Raw genomic sequence first — 16,320 nt, 5'->3', positions numbered from 1 at the left:
GTGCAGAAAGCTCCTCTGTCTAGGCTTCAGGCGCTGAAGCCCGGAGGGGGGCGGTAGCAGCGTCAGGTGGCTGCTCTGCGTCCCCGCGCACCGCCCAGTCAGATCCTACTCCGCGCTCAGCCTAGGCTGGTAAGGGAGTCCATCGGTACCTCTGCCGCTGGAGCCACGTTCGTGGGAGCTGCGGTGGCTTAGGATACCGGCCGGAGAATGAGATGTGACCCCTCCAAGTTCTCATTGCCCTCCCTGGAGCTCTCTTCTTCCACTCTAAAGCGTTTATTGGACAGCCGGCGCTAGCCTCGATCTTCAGGAAGAGAGGAGAGGCGACTAGGCGCACAGCCCAACAGAAGTTGGGCAGCGCAGGGCAGCTGTGATCCAGCTGCCCGAGCGGGGTGGGTTAGGAGACTCGGAGAGGCAGGCGCAGTAAGGGTTCTCTATCTGGGCTAAGAAGGGTCTTGAATTTGTTCTTTCTCTCCCGTGGCCCCGGGGCGCGGGGCAGTGGGAGAAATGCTGAGCCCGCGCCCAGGCGACCGCCGCCGCGGCAGCAGCCTCAGCAGCAGCCTCAGCATCAGCACCGGCGGGACAGCGACAGCGGGGGCGGCGCAGGCGCACTGTGCCCGGCGGAGCCTGCAGTTCCCGAGCCCCGTGTGCGGCACCGCCACAGTCTGGGCAGCGGCAGCCGGGGGAGCGCTACTACCATGAACTGCCTGGTCCTCCTCCCCAGAGCTGCTCATCCGGGTCGGGCTGGAGACGCAGTCAGGGGACCCCGCCGCCGCCGCCGCGCCCCCTCTTCTTTCGGATCCATCTCCTCCACCTTTTCCTCCTCTTCCTCCACCTTCTCTTCCTGCTTCCCCCCCTCCCCCGCCGCGGATCCTGGCCGCCGCTCTCCAGACCCAGGATGCCGGGGGGCAAGAGAGGGCTGGTGGCACCGCAGAACACATTTTTGGAGAACATCGTCAGGCGCTCCAGTGGTAAGGAGAGTTGCAGTTCAGAACACCCCCACTTCCATCCCACCCACGCGCGCCCCCCGTCCCATCCCTCTCTTAAGGGGGGGAGGGGGATTCAGGGAGTCTTTCCTGGTGGTTTCAGTTACTAGTGGGACCCGATTTTGGTGGGCGCGGGGTGGGAGTGAGGTGACAGAAGAAAGTTAGTTGATCTCCTTCCTGGGAGCCATACTCCCCCGCCTCCCACCTGTCCAGAGCCCCGAGCAAGGGAAGGGGGTGGGGTGGGTAGAGTATAGGTACATCCGGAGAATAGAAGTGAAATTTCGCTTTAATGAAGGTTGTCTTTCTGTTTATCCTCTTCTCATATTTATTCCCAAGTAGCCTGCAGAAACTGACCACATTTTTAAGAGTTAATCTCTGAGGAAGGATTTCCTTTGAATTGGGAATGGCTGCGAAAGGAAAGTGGCTACTTAATCAGATTTAAGTCTCTGGAAGGGCTTTTGGTCACAATTGGCACAGCTGAAAGATATCCTGTGTTAGGGAGAGTAGTTGCAGTTTAACCTAAAAAAAGAGTGCTTGAAAAATGGGAAGGAATTACTAGGGTCAAATTTGTGTTTAAAGTTTCTTTCTTTCTTTCTTTTTTTTTTTTTTTTGATTCTTTTCGTTGTGCAATGATCTATATGATATATTTCATTTGGCTTAAGCAGAGAAATGTAGACGTGAAGCAGTAGCTCCTGTGCTTTAAATGCAGTTGGAGAAGAGATTTAAAAAAATGCCATCCTACCTGGCTACTGATATGAAGGTTTTGTCTTAAAGTGTCTTTAAAATATCACTTAGGCATGTACTTCCTACAAGATAGTCTGGATAGGAATAGCTGTATAGTTCACGTTTGAGACCCTATTATAAACTTTGCATTTTTACTAAAATCTGTATCTTCTACTTGTTTTTAATTCCTTTATGTAATTTTAACCATATAAGCAACATATATGGAGTATTCTGTAAAGTTTTTCCCTCAGAGGCCTGTTATTTTATTTGAAGACCCCTTGCTAGGAGAAAAAGGAGAAAGACAGTTCTGCATATGGAGTACAGTAGACCTTGGAACAAAGCAGTGGAAATACTCTATGCAGTTCTGTAATTCCTTGTTTATTCATTCACTCATTGAAACAATATGTATTTGGGTGCCTTATACAATCAACACTCTTTGAGTCCTTTGGAAAAAAAAGTGATTGAGACACTTCTCCTGTTTTCAAGAAGCTCCTGCCTAGTGGGCAAGTCAGAGGCACACTTAAATGATAATAAATAATCAAATGCAATGATGTTTTTTTCTGACTTCGTAGATTATACTGATTCTTAGATTAGGATCTCCTCTAATACTAGGCTTGCAAATATTTCCTCTGTTTTAGGGACTATCTGTCTCATAAGGTTTCCCTTAAATCTCTGACTGGTATTTAATCTGAGTTTTGTGACTTTATTTCTTCCACTTTGGTCAATGCTCAGTGTTATAGAAGTCTAGAGAGGCTGTCTTAAAATTGGGTTGAAAAAATAAACTAATATAACCTAGTCTTGTATACATTTTAATACCTATAATATTTTTAGCATTCCAGTGTGATTTCATATGAATTTTCAATTTTTACAGTGTAAAATGTAAATTCATACTGGCATGTAATTTCTAAACTTGTACATTACTTACTTGTGCTAATACTATACATAGATTTAGAATATGAAGGAATGTTACTGTTAAAATAACCAGTCATTGGGGGGATTTAAAGATTATTGGAATCAGTTACTTACGACGAATGAGTATTATTTCAGCTTTCTCATCCTCTTGGGTTATTTCAACTCCACATAATTTGGTCTGTGAGAGGACTTTCCAGAGAAGGCCTTAGGAAACAAAACTCAGACTCTGTAACTCTGCTTAGTAGAGAGGATGAAGATGAAAATTCCTTGATTGAAGTTTACTAATATAATATCTTGGGTTGAAACTTCTTATACAGTCTGGTATTATGAGCCAGTTTTTGTAATGTTTTGCTTTTAAATATAGCATGAAATTAAGGTTTACCTTATATGGTCCAGAAATATCTGCTTCAGTTGCCTCCATTTTACGTCTACCAGCCAACTTGATGAATATTTTATCTTTTCTACGCTTCATGCTCATAATTGTTTTGGTGGTTTAATGTTTCTTCATATGGATAACACCAAGTGTGAGTGTAAATTTATCTGTTTTGGCATTTTAAAATCCCACCTCTAATTGCCTATGGTTAACTTTGAATAGCTACTTGAAACACCTAGCTTCATTTGAAATGTGTTTGAAACTTGAATGTATGTGCACACCTATATTTAATAAGTGCTGAAAAGTCTCGGTACTTCTTTCACAGGAGTTCTTCAGATAGAGAATTACAGTACTAGTCCACACATTCATGTTGGAGTATCCCATAGTTGTCATTTCTATATGATATGACAGATAAATTGAAATATTTATTTTATGAGATTGTTTAATTGAGATTAACAGAACACTTCTTCAGGGTTCTGATAGATGGATCAGGTTTTGTTTTCCACAATGAAGATTTTGTTAGTCCATAACTTAACAACATTGAAGGTGACATTTTGGCAGAGCTTTGGTGACAAAGGAAAGTAAAAGAGCCAGTTCCCAATCTGTTTAAGAATTGAGCAGAGACTTGTACTGTATATTGACCTGTACCCCATGAAAAGCTTTTTTTATTTTTCCTGGTACAATGTCCTTTTCTTCTTATGAAAAGATCAGATCTTGTAGTGAGAGTCAGATAAACATAGAAACACACACACACACACACACACACACACACACACACACACATGACATAGAAACATATAGATAAACAGGCATCCACCCAGACACAGAGACAAGACACACAGGAAGCAAACTAACTCGTGCTTTTTCACATACACAAAGGGAAAGAGAGAGAGAGAGAGAGAGAGAGAGAGAGAGAGAGAGAGAGAGAGAGAGAGAGAAAGGGAAAGAGATGTTAGACATGAAAGGGAAAGGGGCACAAAGAGAAAACATCAGGCATTTATTTTTTCCCATGGGTAGCTAATGAACAGAAATCTCAGTCAGTTAGAAATCCATCAGAGAACTTTTTGATGATGCAGAACAAAGGAGCCAGACGTATGGCATATTTGAGTATAGCTTTTAAACCTTAGAATTTCCCAGTAAAGTTTCAAACTCCTCTGCTGCAATTTCCCAGGAAAACTGTAGTATTGCCTTCCCTCAAGTAGCAACTATTGCCCATTTGCTGTTATTTTACACCTCTTGAGATTGGATTTTTATTTTCTTTATTTAGTGGACTCTGTTACTGAGAAGGATTGCAAGTTGTTACTGTTGATTCAAAGTCTATAAAATAAAATAATGAGAGCCACTGAGTAGGATGGATATCCACACACACACATGCTTTGTAGCCAAATCTCAAAATAAGACCAGTAGGGAATTCCTCTCTTTAGTTTTAAGATTCAAGACAAGTTAAGATCATTTGTAGACAAATAAAAGAAATTATAATAATTCTTTACATGTGATTCTAGTAAATTAGAGCACATTCTTACTTCAGAAGTTGGAAAGGGGAGAAGTATAAGGGGCAATAGAAATGTTTAGATAAAAATTTTTTAAATATATTTTTATTTTTGATTGACATAGTAATTACACATTTATGGGGTATAGTGTAGCATTTCAATATATGTATACAATGTATAATGATTAGATCAGGGTAATTGGTATATCTGTCGCCTCAGGCATTTATCATTTCTTTATGTTGGGAACATTCAAATTCCTCTGTACTACTTATTTTGAAATATTAAATTAATGTTATCAACCACAGTTAAGTTTAGATAAATTTTTGGTTAGTGGGATCAATAGAAGTTGTTAGGAAGGAAGGGCTTGAGGACAATGTATGAGTTCATTACATCTGAGCAGTGCCTCCTACAAGGTCCCTGCCTCAAGTATGTACTTACTAGATCTATGGAACATAATTAGGATTTCTTCCCTTATGTAAATTTTAATTATTTATGCAAGCTATTCATCAGTATAAATTGGGCTGTAGGGAGCAGTAAACTTGTGGTTACAAGTTAAATACCTGAAAGAAAGGAATTGTTTTTAGGACTTTTAGGTAGACCTTTTGATCAAGAAGATAAAAAAAAAATTGTAGCCCTCAGTCTGATTATGTCATATGTTGTCTTTGATTCCTTAATGAAGAGGCAGAAGTGATTCACTTGGGTGACAGAAAACTAGGTTTCCATTCTGAAAAATTCTAACTATAAATTAACATCTTTTTATTAGAAATCAATGACTGTTTCTCAATATTTTTAAGTACTGGGAAAAATTAGATGTTTTTCTAGTTTTATGAAAATTAGAAGTAATTTTCTTGTTGGAGGAAAAAAGGATTCAGGAAAGGAAAAAAAAACAGAGAAGATAGTGTTTTCTGAACCTCTCATCTTTCAAAAGGAGAAGCTCAATCTCCCCAATTTTCCATTGTTCTAGAGGCAGCTGGGTTGCTCAGCCAGTTTTTTACAGTCATCTTTTACTTGTAGAAAAATTGTTTTGTGCTATAATTGATATTTGTAAAAACCGAGATCTTAAACCTATAAGAGAGGAAACAGAATTAGTGATTTAAAAACAAAACCAAAGGGTAATAACTTTTAAGTATCATCCACTTTAAAATAAATGGTGGAAAGCAAATGGATTTTTTGTTATAAGGTTCTTGATTTTTTTTCTTGAAAGGCTTTCTGTAACATCTAAGACACTATTCAGGAAATATTGATAAAACCACATAGTGTTTTTGAAGCATTGGTTTACCCAGGTCTTATAATATACCACTTTAACATTTAAAATAGCAAAGAGGTTGAAATTATACTGACCACTTCCTAAATTATATTGGTAAGTAAGCCAGAGGGTAGTGGCCGGCTTTCCAGCCCACATTGCATTATGTAATGAATGAAGAGCATTGCTGACTACATGGTTGCTAACCCCTGGACACTGTTGTCTGCACTAGAAATCTGCCTCTTTGTCTATCTATTGCTTGCTTCCAGAAGTAGGATGTGTAAGAAATCCATTTACCTAGCCATCTTTTAACTGACCTACTAAAAAAGCCCATGTAAAACCACTATTTTTTAATAGAAGGGAGTAATTTTGTTTATTTTAATTGATGAGGACTGAGTAGATTTTCCAGGAAGAAACCCTTTAGTTTAATCAATGTTTACCTTTACTTTCATTGTGATGAATAGCCGTTTCCTGGGTTGGAGAATCAGTCCTTCCACATTCCCCAGATAGAGCCTCTGCAAAGGTTGTGATATTCACCCACGTTCTGTAGTTATCCTGTACCACAAGAGGTCACTGTAGGTTCTGGCACAGGTGAACCAGTAGTCAGTTTCTTTCCTTTTCTCCCTCCTTCCCTCCACCCCCACACAATCTAATTGGGAGTCAGTATATTTAATTGTTGTTCTTGGAAGAAAATATCTAAAATGTAATACAGAAAAGTTCAATGAAGTAAGGTACGTCTTTCTTTTAATTATTAAAATTTACTTTACTGCATGGCAAACAACATCATATGACTAAAGGAATGTGATATTAATACAAATATTTTAGATTAATAGAACATTTACTTTAGTGGATAAAACTTTATTATAAGTGTCATGGCAATATATATGAAATATAAAGTTTTGCAGAAAAATGCCTTAAGTATAATGCTCCCTACCAGGAATATGATAACATATTTCCTATTTCAACCAAATTCTTCCTCTACCAGATGTCTTCATATAATTTATATTAAATTTGAGAGGCAGAATCAGTTCATAACAATGCTTTAGTTTTTTTCTTTTTTTGGTACTGGGGATTGAACTTAGGGCAATCAACCACTGAACCACATCCCCAGCCCTATTTTGTATTTTATTTAGAGACAGGGTCTCACTGAGTTGCTTAGTGCCTCACTTTTGCTGAGGCTGGCTTTGAACTCTCAGTCCTCCTGCCTCAGCCTCCCAAGCCACTGGGATTACAGGAGTGTGCCACTTCACCCAACAATGCTTTAGTTTTATTGGAAGATAGTTCACAGATTTATAGTTGCTTCCCTGGGATGTTATGTTTTTCTAGTGTTTTGAAGTCATTCAAATTTTAAAAGTAAGATACAAAGCCAAAAAAAATTATTTTCAAAGTTCTCCAGGTTTTTAAACTCCAAAAGACATATGATTGGGAAATATATTAATTCCTATCAACCAGCAAATGAATTTTTATTTTAGGGATTTATTTTTTTTTGATAGGGTTGGAAACTATGTTGAGAGATGCTTTGAAATATCCCATATAAAGTTGGTTTTAATGGTAAAAGTTAAAATATGCCATAGAGTGCTTTTTTGAATGAAAGAGATATGTTGTGAAATCAGATAAACATGAATAACAAGCCTGAGACCCATGGCATTTATTGTTGTGGAAACTGAAGTCAAGGAAAGTATTGGGGTTGATGGGCTTGAAGAAATGAACATTTATAAAACATATTCTTTTTCCAATAATAGAGTAGGAGTTTAGAACAATTCTCAGCATGTTCCCCTAAATATTTTATCTTAACAATACCTGACATGACCTTTCATAATTTAAGAATGACTACAAGTAATCATTTAAATATTCTTATTTTATATAACACAGAAGTTAATATTGGAAAGGCTGAGTCTTAAAAGATATTTGATCAAGTGAAGGCAGTGATAATTATTGTCATAGAAATAAGTATTCCATATATTATTTTAGTTTTTGGTTATATGTGAATATGATTACCTAATGAAGTGACATACAGATATACAATCTTGATGGTAGTTTTGTGATTTGTTAAGTTTGCAAATGGAGAAAGATAAGTAAACGAATGGGCAAGATAATTTAGAAAGGAAGAATGATTGAAAAGCTATTTGAAATTCTATTGAAAATGTTTCTCTTTCTCTTTTTGGGTCTGATCCAATCATAGACATATGACCAGTAAGCACAAAGTCTTATGGACTTTGAGAGAGAAGAGATGTGAGATCTGAGCTTAAGTGTCCAATCATAGCAGCTTATAGCTATAATGATATATAACTGCTGTCTCCTATTCCAATTTGATGTGAAGCTGAAATATTTTCTAATCATTTTTGTTTTAATCTCCAAGGGCTTAAATGCTGGACTATTTTATATAAGACAGAACTGTTTACAGTTTTGTAGATTCTGATTACATTTTTAACAACTTTGCATTTAGTAGTTATTGATGGTAAATTTTATCTCTGGGAATCAATCCTTGCCTGCTTAAGTATCTTCTGAAAGTTTTGCCTTGGGTAAAAGCACTTACAGTCCAGCCTCAAATTGCTGAATTAAACTAAAAATTGATCAACCCACTTGGGTTGAGGGGAAATGTTAACCTTTTTCCTGATTTTTTTCTTCTGGAAGCCTTTTCTGTGGGCTTTTCTGGATGTCTTCAGCACCTTTTTTGTTTGGGGTAAGGGACGCACAATGGGTTTATTTTCATATATTTGCAGCATCGTAAAAATAGAGAAATTCTACATTGGATGTTAAATAGTTTCAGAGTGAGTCTCCTGAAAACAACTCCCACCTCTTTGCCTGACTCTCATGTCTTTTATAGCTAATTGTTCATTAATGCAACAAAATTTTATTGAGTGCCCACTGTGTGCCAGACATTGATCTAGTACTGAGAATGCAAAATAAACACAATGACAGAATAATGTTTCTCCTTAAGAGGCAATATGCACATTGGTTAGGGTAGGCCTGCTTTTGAGTCCTGGCTGATGTTCACTAACTGTGACTAACTTACTTTACTTGTACCTGGTGTCCTCATGTGTAATACAAGTAACAATAGTATGTAGCTGGTGCAGGTTAGAGTGAGGATTCATAACATAGTATGAGCAAAGTGCAGGGAATAGTATCTGGCACATAACAAGCACCATATCCATGTCATTAGTATTATTATGATTTTGTTGTTTAATACATTTAATTTCGAGTCATCATTTCCTTCCATACCTCGTGGCAGCTAATTTATATCTAGTTCCTAATGTGGAAACTTCCTAGAAGATTATAAGTGAACATTCTTGTAAATCCAGAGGCCTTTTTCTTTATCTATATTTTTGTGTCTGCAGGATTTAATATGGCACTCCCCAGCCCTCTAACAGGTGCATCTGTTAGCTTCCATGCCTACATGTTCTCTTGCCCTTCTTCCTGGATTTTTTCTAGTTCTCCTCTCTTCTCCCTTTCCTTCTCCTTCCTTGACCTCCTGAAGATCAGCCAGCCCCTGAGGTTTTCCCCTTCTTTTCTTCTTAAACCTTTGCCATGCGTTTCAGAGCAAGCTTTCTCTGCATTATTTAAACTTCATGCTCCAGTCCTGTGTTTGCAGTGATATATGGAATTTCTTTTGTTCTTCTCCCAAGTCATCTAAAACTCCATATGCCCAGAACTGAATGTTTGCTTTTGGCCTCAAACAGATGGATGTTCTTTGGTATTTTCTCATGTCTGTCAAGGGCATCTTTAATATTTTTGTCTTTTATCCTTAAAATCTTAGGGTCACCTTTGATTTCCCACTCAGTAGAACATTAGATTTACCCCCAACCTGATTTCAATCCTATGCGTAAGAATTTTGCCATCTATTTCTCTTATATTTCCTGAAAGTGCTGTTTGTAGAGTAAGTGAAATTGTGCCATTCACTATACTGACTCATCTCAGGGCAGGAAACTGACCATAACTGACCTCATATGCAGCCAATGCATTATAAATATGATGGACCAAAAAGCAACAAGAGTTGCCTCATTAGCTGAACTCAGAAACCAAAGATCTCCAAGAGTGAATAGTGAAATGTGGAACATTTCTCCTCCTGGCTGCTAAAGCAACCTCTTTCTCCACAAGAGCAACTACAGTCGAGGTTGCTGGTAAGCTTCCTAGGTCTCTGCAGGGCACTTCCAAGGCTCAGAAATACCTGTCCTGGCCCTAGCCCTTGCTTGCAGTGACACACTGAGTCTCTCCAGGAATCCAACACCTACCTTACAGTGTTGCTGGAGAGATTTGGTGAAGCCACAGATGTCACAGATCTTGCACTGCACTGCATCAGAGGAAGGACTCAGTACACAGTCACCTTTTCATATTTTTCTACATAAGGTAAGGTAGGAGAAGTTTTTTTTTTCTATTTCTTTTTGTTTTAACCTCAAGAAAGTAAAGTAATAAATAATTGAGACTTTCCTAATACAGGTTAAACTTAAAAGCATTTGGGTTCACTTTATCAATGGTTTACTAACTTGGAGAAAAACCCAAACCAAATGAATAAATGACTCACCCTGCCCACCTCCCTCCACCCCCAAACAAAACTTACTACTTAGAGCAAAAGAAGCATCAGCAATGGTGACCTCAGAACCTAGCAGTTCTTCAAGAAGCTGAAGAAGGAAGCAGGGCCTTTAGCCCCCTTTTGTAATTGGCCCAGTGAAGACTGGCCCAAGGAGGAAATGGAATCTGTAGGAGCATATTTTTCTCTAGAACAATTATCTTCTGTTGCATAGATTGTAGAAAAAAATTGAACAAAGATTTAGAAAATTTATTGGGTTGCAATGCATTTGGAAAAGCTTCTCTTCTGCATTTGTGCCATGTGTGCAGGTTTCATTAGTCTTTTAATTGTAGTTCTTTATCAGTTATCTTGCAATTAGTGTTTGGTTGCCTTAAAAGGTAAGCTTCAAAGAAAAGTACAGTCCTTTCAGAAAAAATGTGGTTCATTTCTAAAAGGAAATTTGGTCATTTTCAGGATTTAAAATGATGCTTGAGCACCACATATGTCATATCCTTTTTCCTGATAAACATATCTTGACTTATTTTGCTTTTATTCCTCAATATTATGTAACTAGCATATGTCTGAATGCTTTTTAGGTATTTTAAGAAATTTCATCATAACAGAATTCAGTAAAAATTTGCCATTATCTACATCATGGTGAATATTTTCTATTGTATTACAAGTCTATGAATCATATCGGTCATTATTAAACATTATTAGAATTACATTTTGCTTCTAATAATTTTGGCCAATATACATTTTACAAATTTATTTTCTTGTGAACAAAACACCAACTAGTAAAAGTAGAAACTGAATTCTTGAACTTTTTTTTGTGGAGAAAATATTTTAACAAAGTTTCTATTGTCCCTGCCATTAGAATTTCAGGCACATATGTTAAAGGAGCTCATGCATTCTGAACCAGTTTGGCTGGATGGAAGAATGATGAAGTTAATGCCATCAAAGAAACACAGAAACTTAAAAATGTACCTTTGATCTTGAAGGAGATGAAAAGTGGAGGCATATTTTTATCTTTGATGACAGCTGAACAAGTTTGAATAAATTAACAGATATTTTTTGCATATTTCAAACTCCCACAGTGATGGTCTGTTTAATGTTGCCAATATTATTATATAATAATTAGTCGCATTGTGGAAGGCACAAAGTGCATGTCTGTACACTTTTCTGTGTGGATATAGAATTGTAGGGTAAAGGTGTATTTTTGTAGGGATATGAAAGAAACCAACTCTGTATTTGGTTATTGACATAGAAACAGGCAATGCACAAACCAGAGATCAACATTGTGAATGTGGGCATGACATATAAATTATTTATGCTTTTGTTTAGCCATCTGCACGAAGATTTTATTTAACCCAAATAAAATGTGCTATGTATGCTTCAGTGATTACTCTATTACTGTTATGTGAAACTTAAATATATTTGTAGCTATCACTCACCTACAAGACAAATTTAAACAAATAATATAGATTCCATAATTTAAATTCATAAGTTACCAGATGCCATTCAAAAATGCAGGGAATTCTGTTTGGGAACACCTATTATTCTTCTTTTATTGTGTGGTCAGTTCTATATGCCTAGCTTAGTCCTTATCCACATTCTTGACAGTATCTAAGCACTGCTTTATGGTTGTTTATTGACGGTGTGACTTTAAATAGGAGTCAGAAAGTTTTTGATTGGTCACTCTTCAAACATTTGTGGATACATAGTGATGAACAAACTGACATGATTCTTGACCTTTTGAATCTCTTAGCCTGGTAGGTGAAACGGGTATTCCACAAACCCACTTCAAATATGTAATTAGAAATCGTGGGCAACAAGTGATAATGAGAAGATCAGGAGAGGTCCATCAGCAAGTGTGAAATCATGATCAAGTTCTGGAAGAAAGCAATGAGACTCATGAAGCAGAAATGCACAGTGAAGGAAACCACAATTTTCTCGAGTACAAAAAGGGTACTAAGTTTCTCTGATGGAAACCTAGGAAGGATCAGAATTAATCTAGAATATGTTAATATCACACTAACGAGAAAAGACAGAGAAAGCAGAGCAAAAAGTTATCAGTGAAATACACAAGGCAATAATTGGGCTTCAAATCCCTTGAGGATTTACTTGGAGAGACAGATATACAAATGAAGATGATAATTGTCAAACTCACTCAAGCTGGATGATTATGGGGAAAAGATTTTATATAAGAAGTAGAATTTGACCTAGTCCTGAAAACTACCATGTGTTATACAAGTAGAGTGTGTTTCTGTTTTATTTTCTTTCTTTTTTGTTTGTTTTATATGTTTCTAATACTTCCTCTCCCAAAGGATTTTGTAACATTCATGAATGTTAAAATCTACTGAATTGCTAAGAAGAATTACTCATTTTAAGTTTCTTATTTTAAAAATAAAATTTTACAAGTAATCACAGCTTTAGTGGGTAAGCAACAGATAATACTAGAAATATTTTGTTAGCAAAAGGTAATCAAGTAATATTTTTAAAGGAATGTATTTTTACTCCAAAGATCATGAAGTCCAGAAACACCTGACCCACATCCTAAACCCCTGTAGCTGTCTAATTTTAAAAGATTAAAAATGAATTTGTCAACATAAACTATAAGGGAAAAATTAAAAGGATTAACTTTCAAACAACAACAACAACAACAACAAAAAGAAATCGTGGGCAAGCATTTTGAAGGAAAAGGGGAGGGTCCTGTGATCATGTGTTAACAGAGACTAATTTTGATTGGAAAATAGTGTTAGGAAGGCCTTTCTAAGGAAGTAGTGTTAAATCGGTACCCAAAGTCAGAAGTAATGAGATAAATGGGAAGCATATTTCAGGCAAAGAACAAAATGTGTGTAAAGCTAAGGAGGGAAAGAGAAAATGAATGGCTCAGTGTATGAAACTTAAAAGTCTCATACAATTAGATTATAGAGGATATAATATAGAGACAGGGGGAAGTTTTGTGTTATATCCCACACATACTGCACAAACCTGCAGGTCACAGTGGTTGCTTGTTCAGGGCTGGAGGGAGAGGAGCTAAAGTAGAAGATGAGCTAGGAGGCTATTCCGATGGTCCAGGAAGGTCGTGACGGTGGCTTGTCTGGGATAGCAGTGGTAGAGGTGGATAGAAATGGATGTGTCCAACATGTTTTGTTGGTAGAACGATCGTAAGGACTTAGTAATAAATTAGATGGCATGGATAGGAAGGTGAAAGATGACTCCCAGGGTTTTGGCTCCAGCATCTGGGTATCGCTGGAGGTAGGGAAGATTTCCTTGAGATGGGAGAATTGGAAGAAGGCCATCTTTGGAGTGAGGCTCTAAAGATCACCTGCGTCATCACTTTGTCATCTTGCTCCCTTTTCATTTGTTTGAAGAAAAGAAGACTGCACCCAAGACACCCCACTTAACTTTGCTGGGTACAGGCAGATTTCTGTATTCTACCTGCAGAGTTCAGAGAGGAGATATCACATGCCAGGTAGTTACCATGGACAGTCTTGTTTTTCCTATGTTTAGAAACATGTAGCTTCAAATTTTAAAGATTGTTTCAGATGGGAAACAAAGTAAACTTTGGAATCAAATCAAAGTCCCAACTCATATCTAACTTTATAATGCATGGCAATCAGATTTTTGAAAAGGCCTCTTCAACCAGTCCCTTCCAGAAGTCTATGTGAGTTTTTTGTGTTACTTTTCAGTTTCAAATTTTCCTTCTTAGTCACTAATTTTTGGAATGTTTGTTCTTGAGCCCTTTTGAATCAGGACTGTGCAGAGTCCTGGGTGTGATTGCATGGGACTGTGCTGTACTTGGTCCTCCTTCAAGACGCAGCTGGAAAAAGCCCTGAGTGGGCTTCTGGATTCCGACCCCACCTTGTCTCTGCTGGAGGGGTTGTGTCTCAGGCCTTGAGGGCTTTCAGAATGGCAGCGACAATATCCAGGAGGAGGACTCCAAAATGACAACTACATGAATATGATCAGAGCAAAAATCCAATTGGCTTTCTTCAGAGGGAGCCCTAGACCTTGGCAAAGCTGTCAATTAGTGAAAGCGTTTTCTTCATTTTGTGAAGTCCTCTCCCTTCCCACCTGCACCCTGAGTCTTCTGTCTTCCTTTGTACTGTAGAATTCATTTGGGTGTCTTCTCATTTCTTAAAATATATCTGAAAACTCCTGCTAATACTCTGAAATACTTCTCTATAGAATACTTTGCATGAAAAAGTTTAGAGGGAGAAACAGCAAGAGTATGACCCCCACAAAGGTGTTCCATTGCTGTCTTTCATGTATTTCTTCTTCTTTGTCGTCTTCTTTTTTTTTAATTACTGTATACCGTCAAGTTGTATAACAGTGTTTTGGTGTCCATATACATAATGACATTATTACTACAGTCAAGCAAATGACAATGTTACAGTCAAGTAACTATCTCCCACAGTTTCTTTGTGGTAAGAGCTCAAATGTTTCTTTTCAGTATACAATACAGTATTATTAACTATATTACAAAAGCTGAGCATTTATTTGATCTCTAGACTTATTCATTATATGTTACTGCAAGTTTGTACATTTGACCTTCTCTCCATTTACTTCTCTTCCCTGCACCCATTTTTAAGTCTGGAAAGTTCAAGATTCAAAAAGGGGATAATTTCACAAAAACAAAATCCAAAACCATAAAACCAAAACCAGTGTATTCCCCAGAATTGCTGTAGAAAGGAAAGAAACATTTTAATGATTTTTGGTACTCTTATTGACTGGCTATAACCTCTCTTCTTCCCCCAATTTTTGTCAGTCAGGATTATTGATCTCCTGGTTTGAGTTTCTTTTAGGAATGGTACTAGGATGTAGTGCTATTAATCTATTTTTAATTAATTTTTAAATTTATATATGACAGTGTAATGCATTACAATTCTTATTATACATATAGAGCACAATTTTTATATCTCTGGTTGTGTACAAAGTATATTCACACCAATTCGTGTCTTTATACATGTACTTTGGATAATAATGACCATCACATCCCACCATCATTTTTAACCCCATGCTCCCTTCTTTCTACTCCAACCCCTCTGCCCTATCTAGAGTTTGTCTATTCCTCACATGCTCCCCCTCCCTACCCCACTATGAATCAACCTCCTTATATCAGAGAAAACGTTTGGCATAAGGTTTTTTGGGATTGGCTAACTTCACTTAGATTTATCTTCTCTAACTACATCCATTTACCTGCAAATGCCATGATTTTATTCTCTTTTATTGCTGAGTAATATTCCATTGTGTATATATGCCACATTTTTTTTATCCATTCATCTATTAAAGGGCATCTAAGTTGGTTCCACAGTTTAGCTATCATGAATTGTGCTGCTATAAACATTGATGTGGCTGTGTCCCTGTAGTATTGCTGTTTTTTTAAGTCTTTTGGTTATAGACTGAGGAGAGGGATAGCTGGGTCAAATGGTGGTTCCATTCTCAATTTTCCAAGAAATCTCCATACTGCTTTCCATATTGGCTGCACCAATTTTTAGTTCCACCAGCAATGTATGAGTGTACCTTTTTCCCCACATCCTTGCCAACACTTATTGTTGTTTGTCTTCATAATAGCTGCCATTCTGACTGGAGTGAGATGAAATCTTAGAGTGGTTTTGATTTGCATTTCTCTAATTGCTAGTGATGATGAACATTTTTCATATATTTGTTGGTTGATTGTATATTATCTTCTGAGAAGTGACTGTTCAATTCCTTGGCCCATTTACTGATTGGGTTATTTGTTTTCTTGGTGTTTAGCTTATTGAGTTTTTATAAACCCTAGAGATTAGTGATCTATCTGATGTGTGAGGGGTAAAGATTTGCTCCCAAGATTCAGGTTGTCTATTCACCTCACAGATTGTTCTTCTAACTTTTGTTTATCATGGAAGGTTTTTATTTCATCATCAACTCTAAAGCTTAGTTTTGCCTGATATAAGATTATTGGTCGGCATCCATTTTCTTTCAGGGCTTGATATATGTTGTTCCACCATCTCCTGGCTTTGAGGGTCTGGGTTGAAAAATTTCCTGAGATACAAATTGGTCACCCCCTATATGTGATCTGATTCCTCTCTCTTGTGGCTTTT

The 16,320-nt window shown here is 37.5% G+C and overlaps 1 protein-coding gene across 1 annotated transcript in view; it reads left to right on the top strand.

Annotated features, from left to right (window-relative positions):
- Positions 1-895: 895 nt before the first annotated feature.
- Positions 896-16,320, top strand: part of KCNH5 (potassium voltage-gated channel subfamily H member 5) — a gene marked incomplete at both ends in the record, with an annotated part of 313,594 nt that continues 298,169 nt past the window's right edge. Inside the window, one exon of the mRNA XM_081293274.1 lies at positions 896-968. Within this exon, the coding sequence (XP_081149400.1) occupies positions 896-968 (73 nt within the window). The remainder of the gene's footprint in view (positions 969-16,320) is intronic.

This window comes from Spermophilus citellus (assembly GCF_964194105.1).
Source record: "Spermophilus citellus genome assembly, chromosome: 4".
NCBI classification, from domain to species: Eukaryota; Metazoa; Chordata; class Mammalia; order Rodentia; family Sciuridae; genus Spermophilus; species Spermophilus citellus.
Note: the sequence above shows the minus strand (reverse complement) of the source record. Positions and strands in the feature narration are given on the sequence as shown.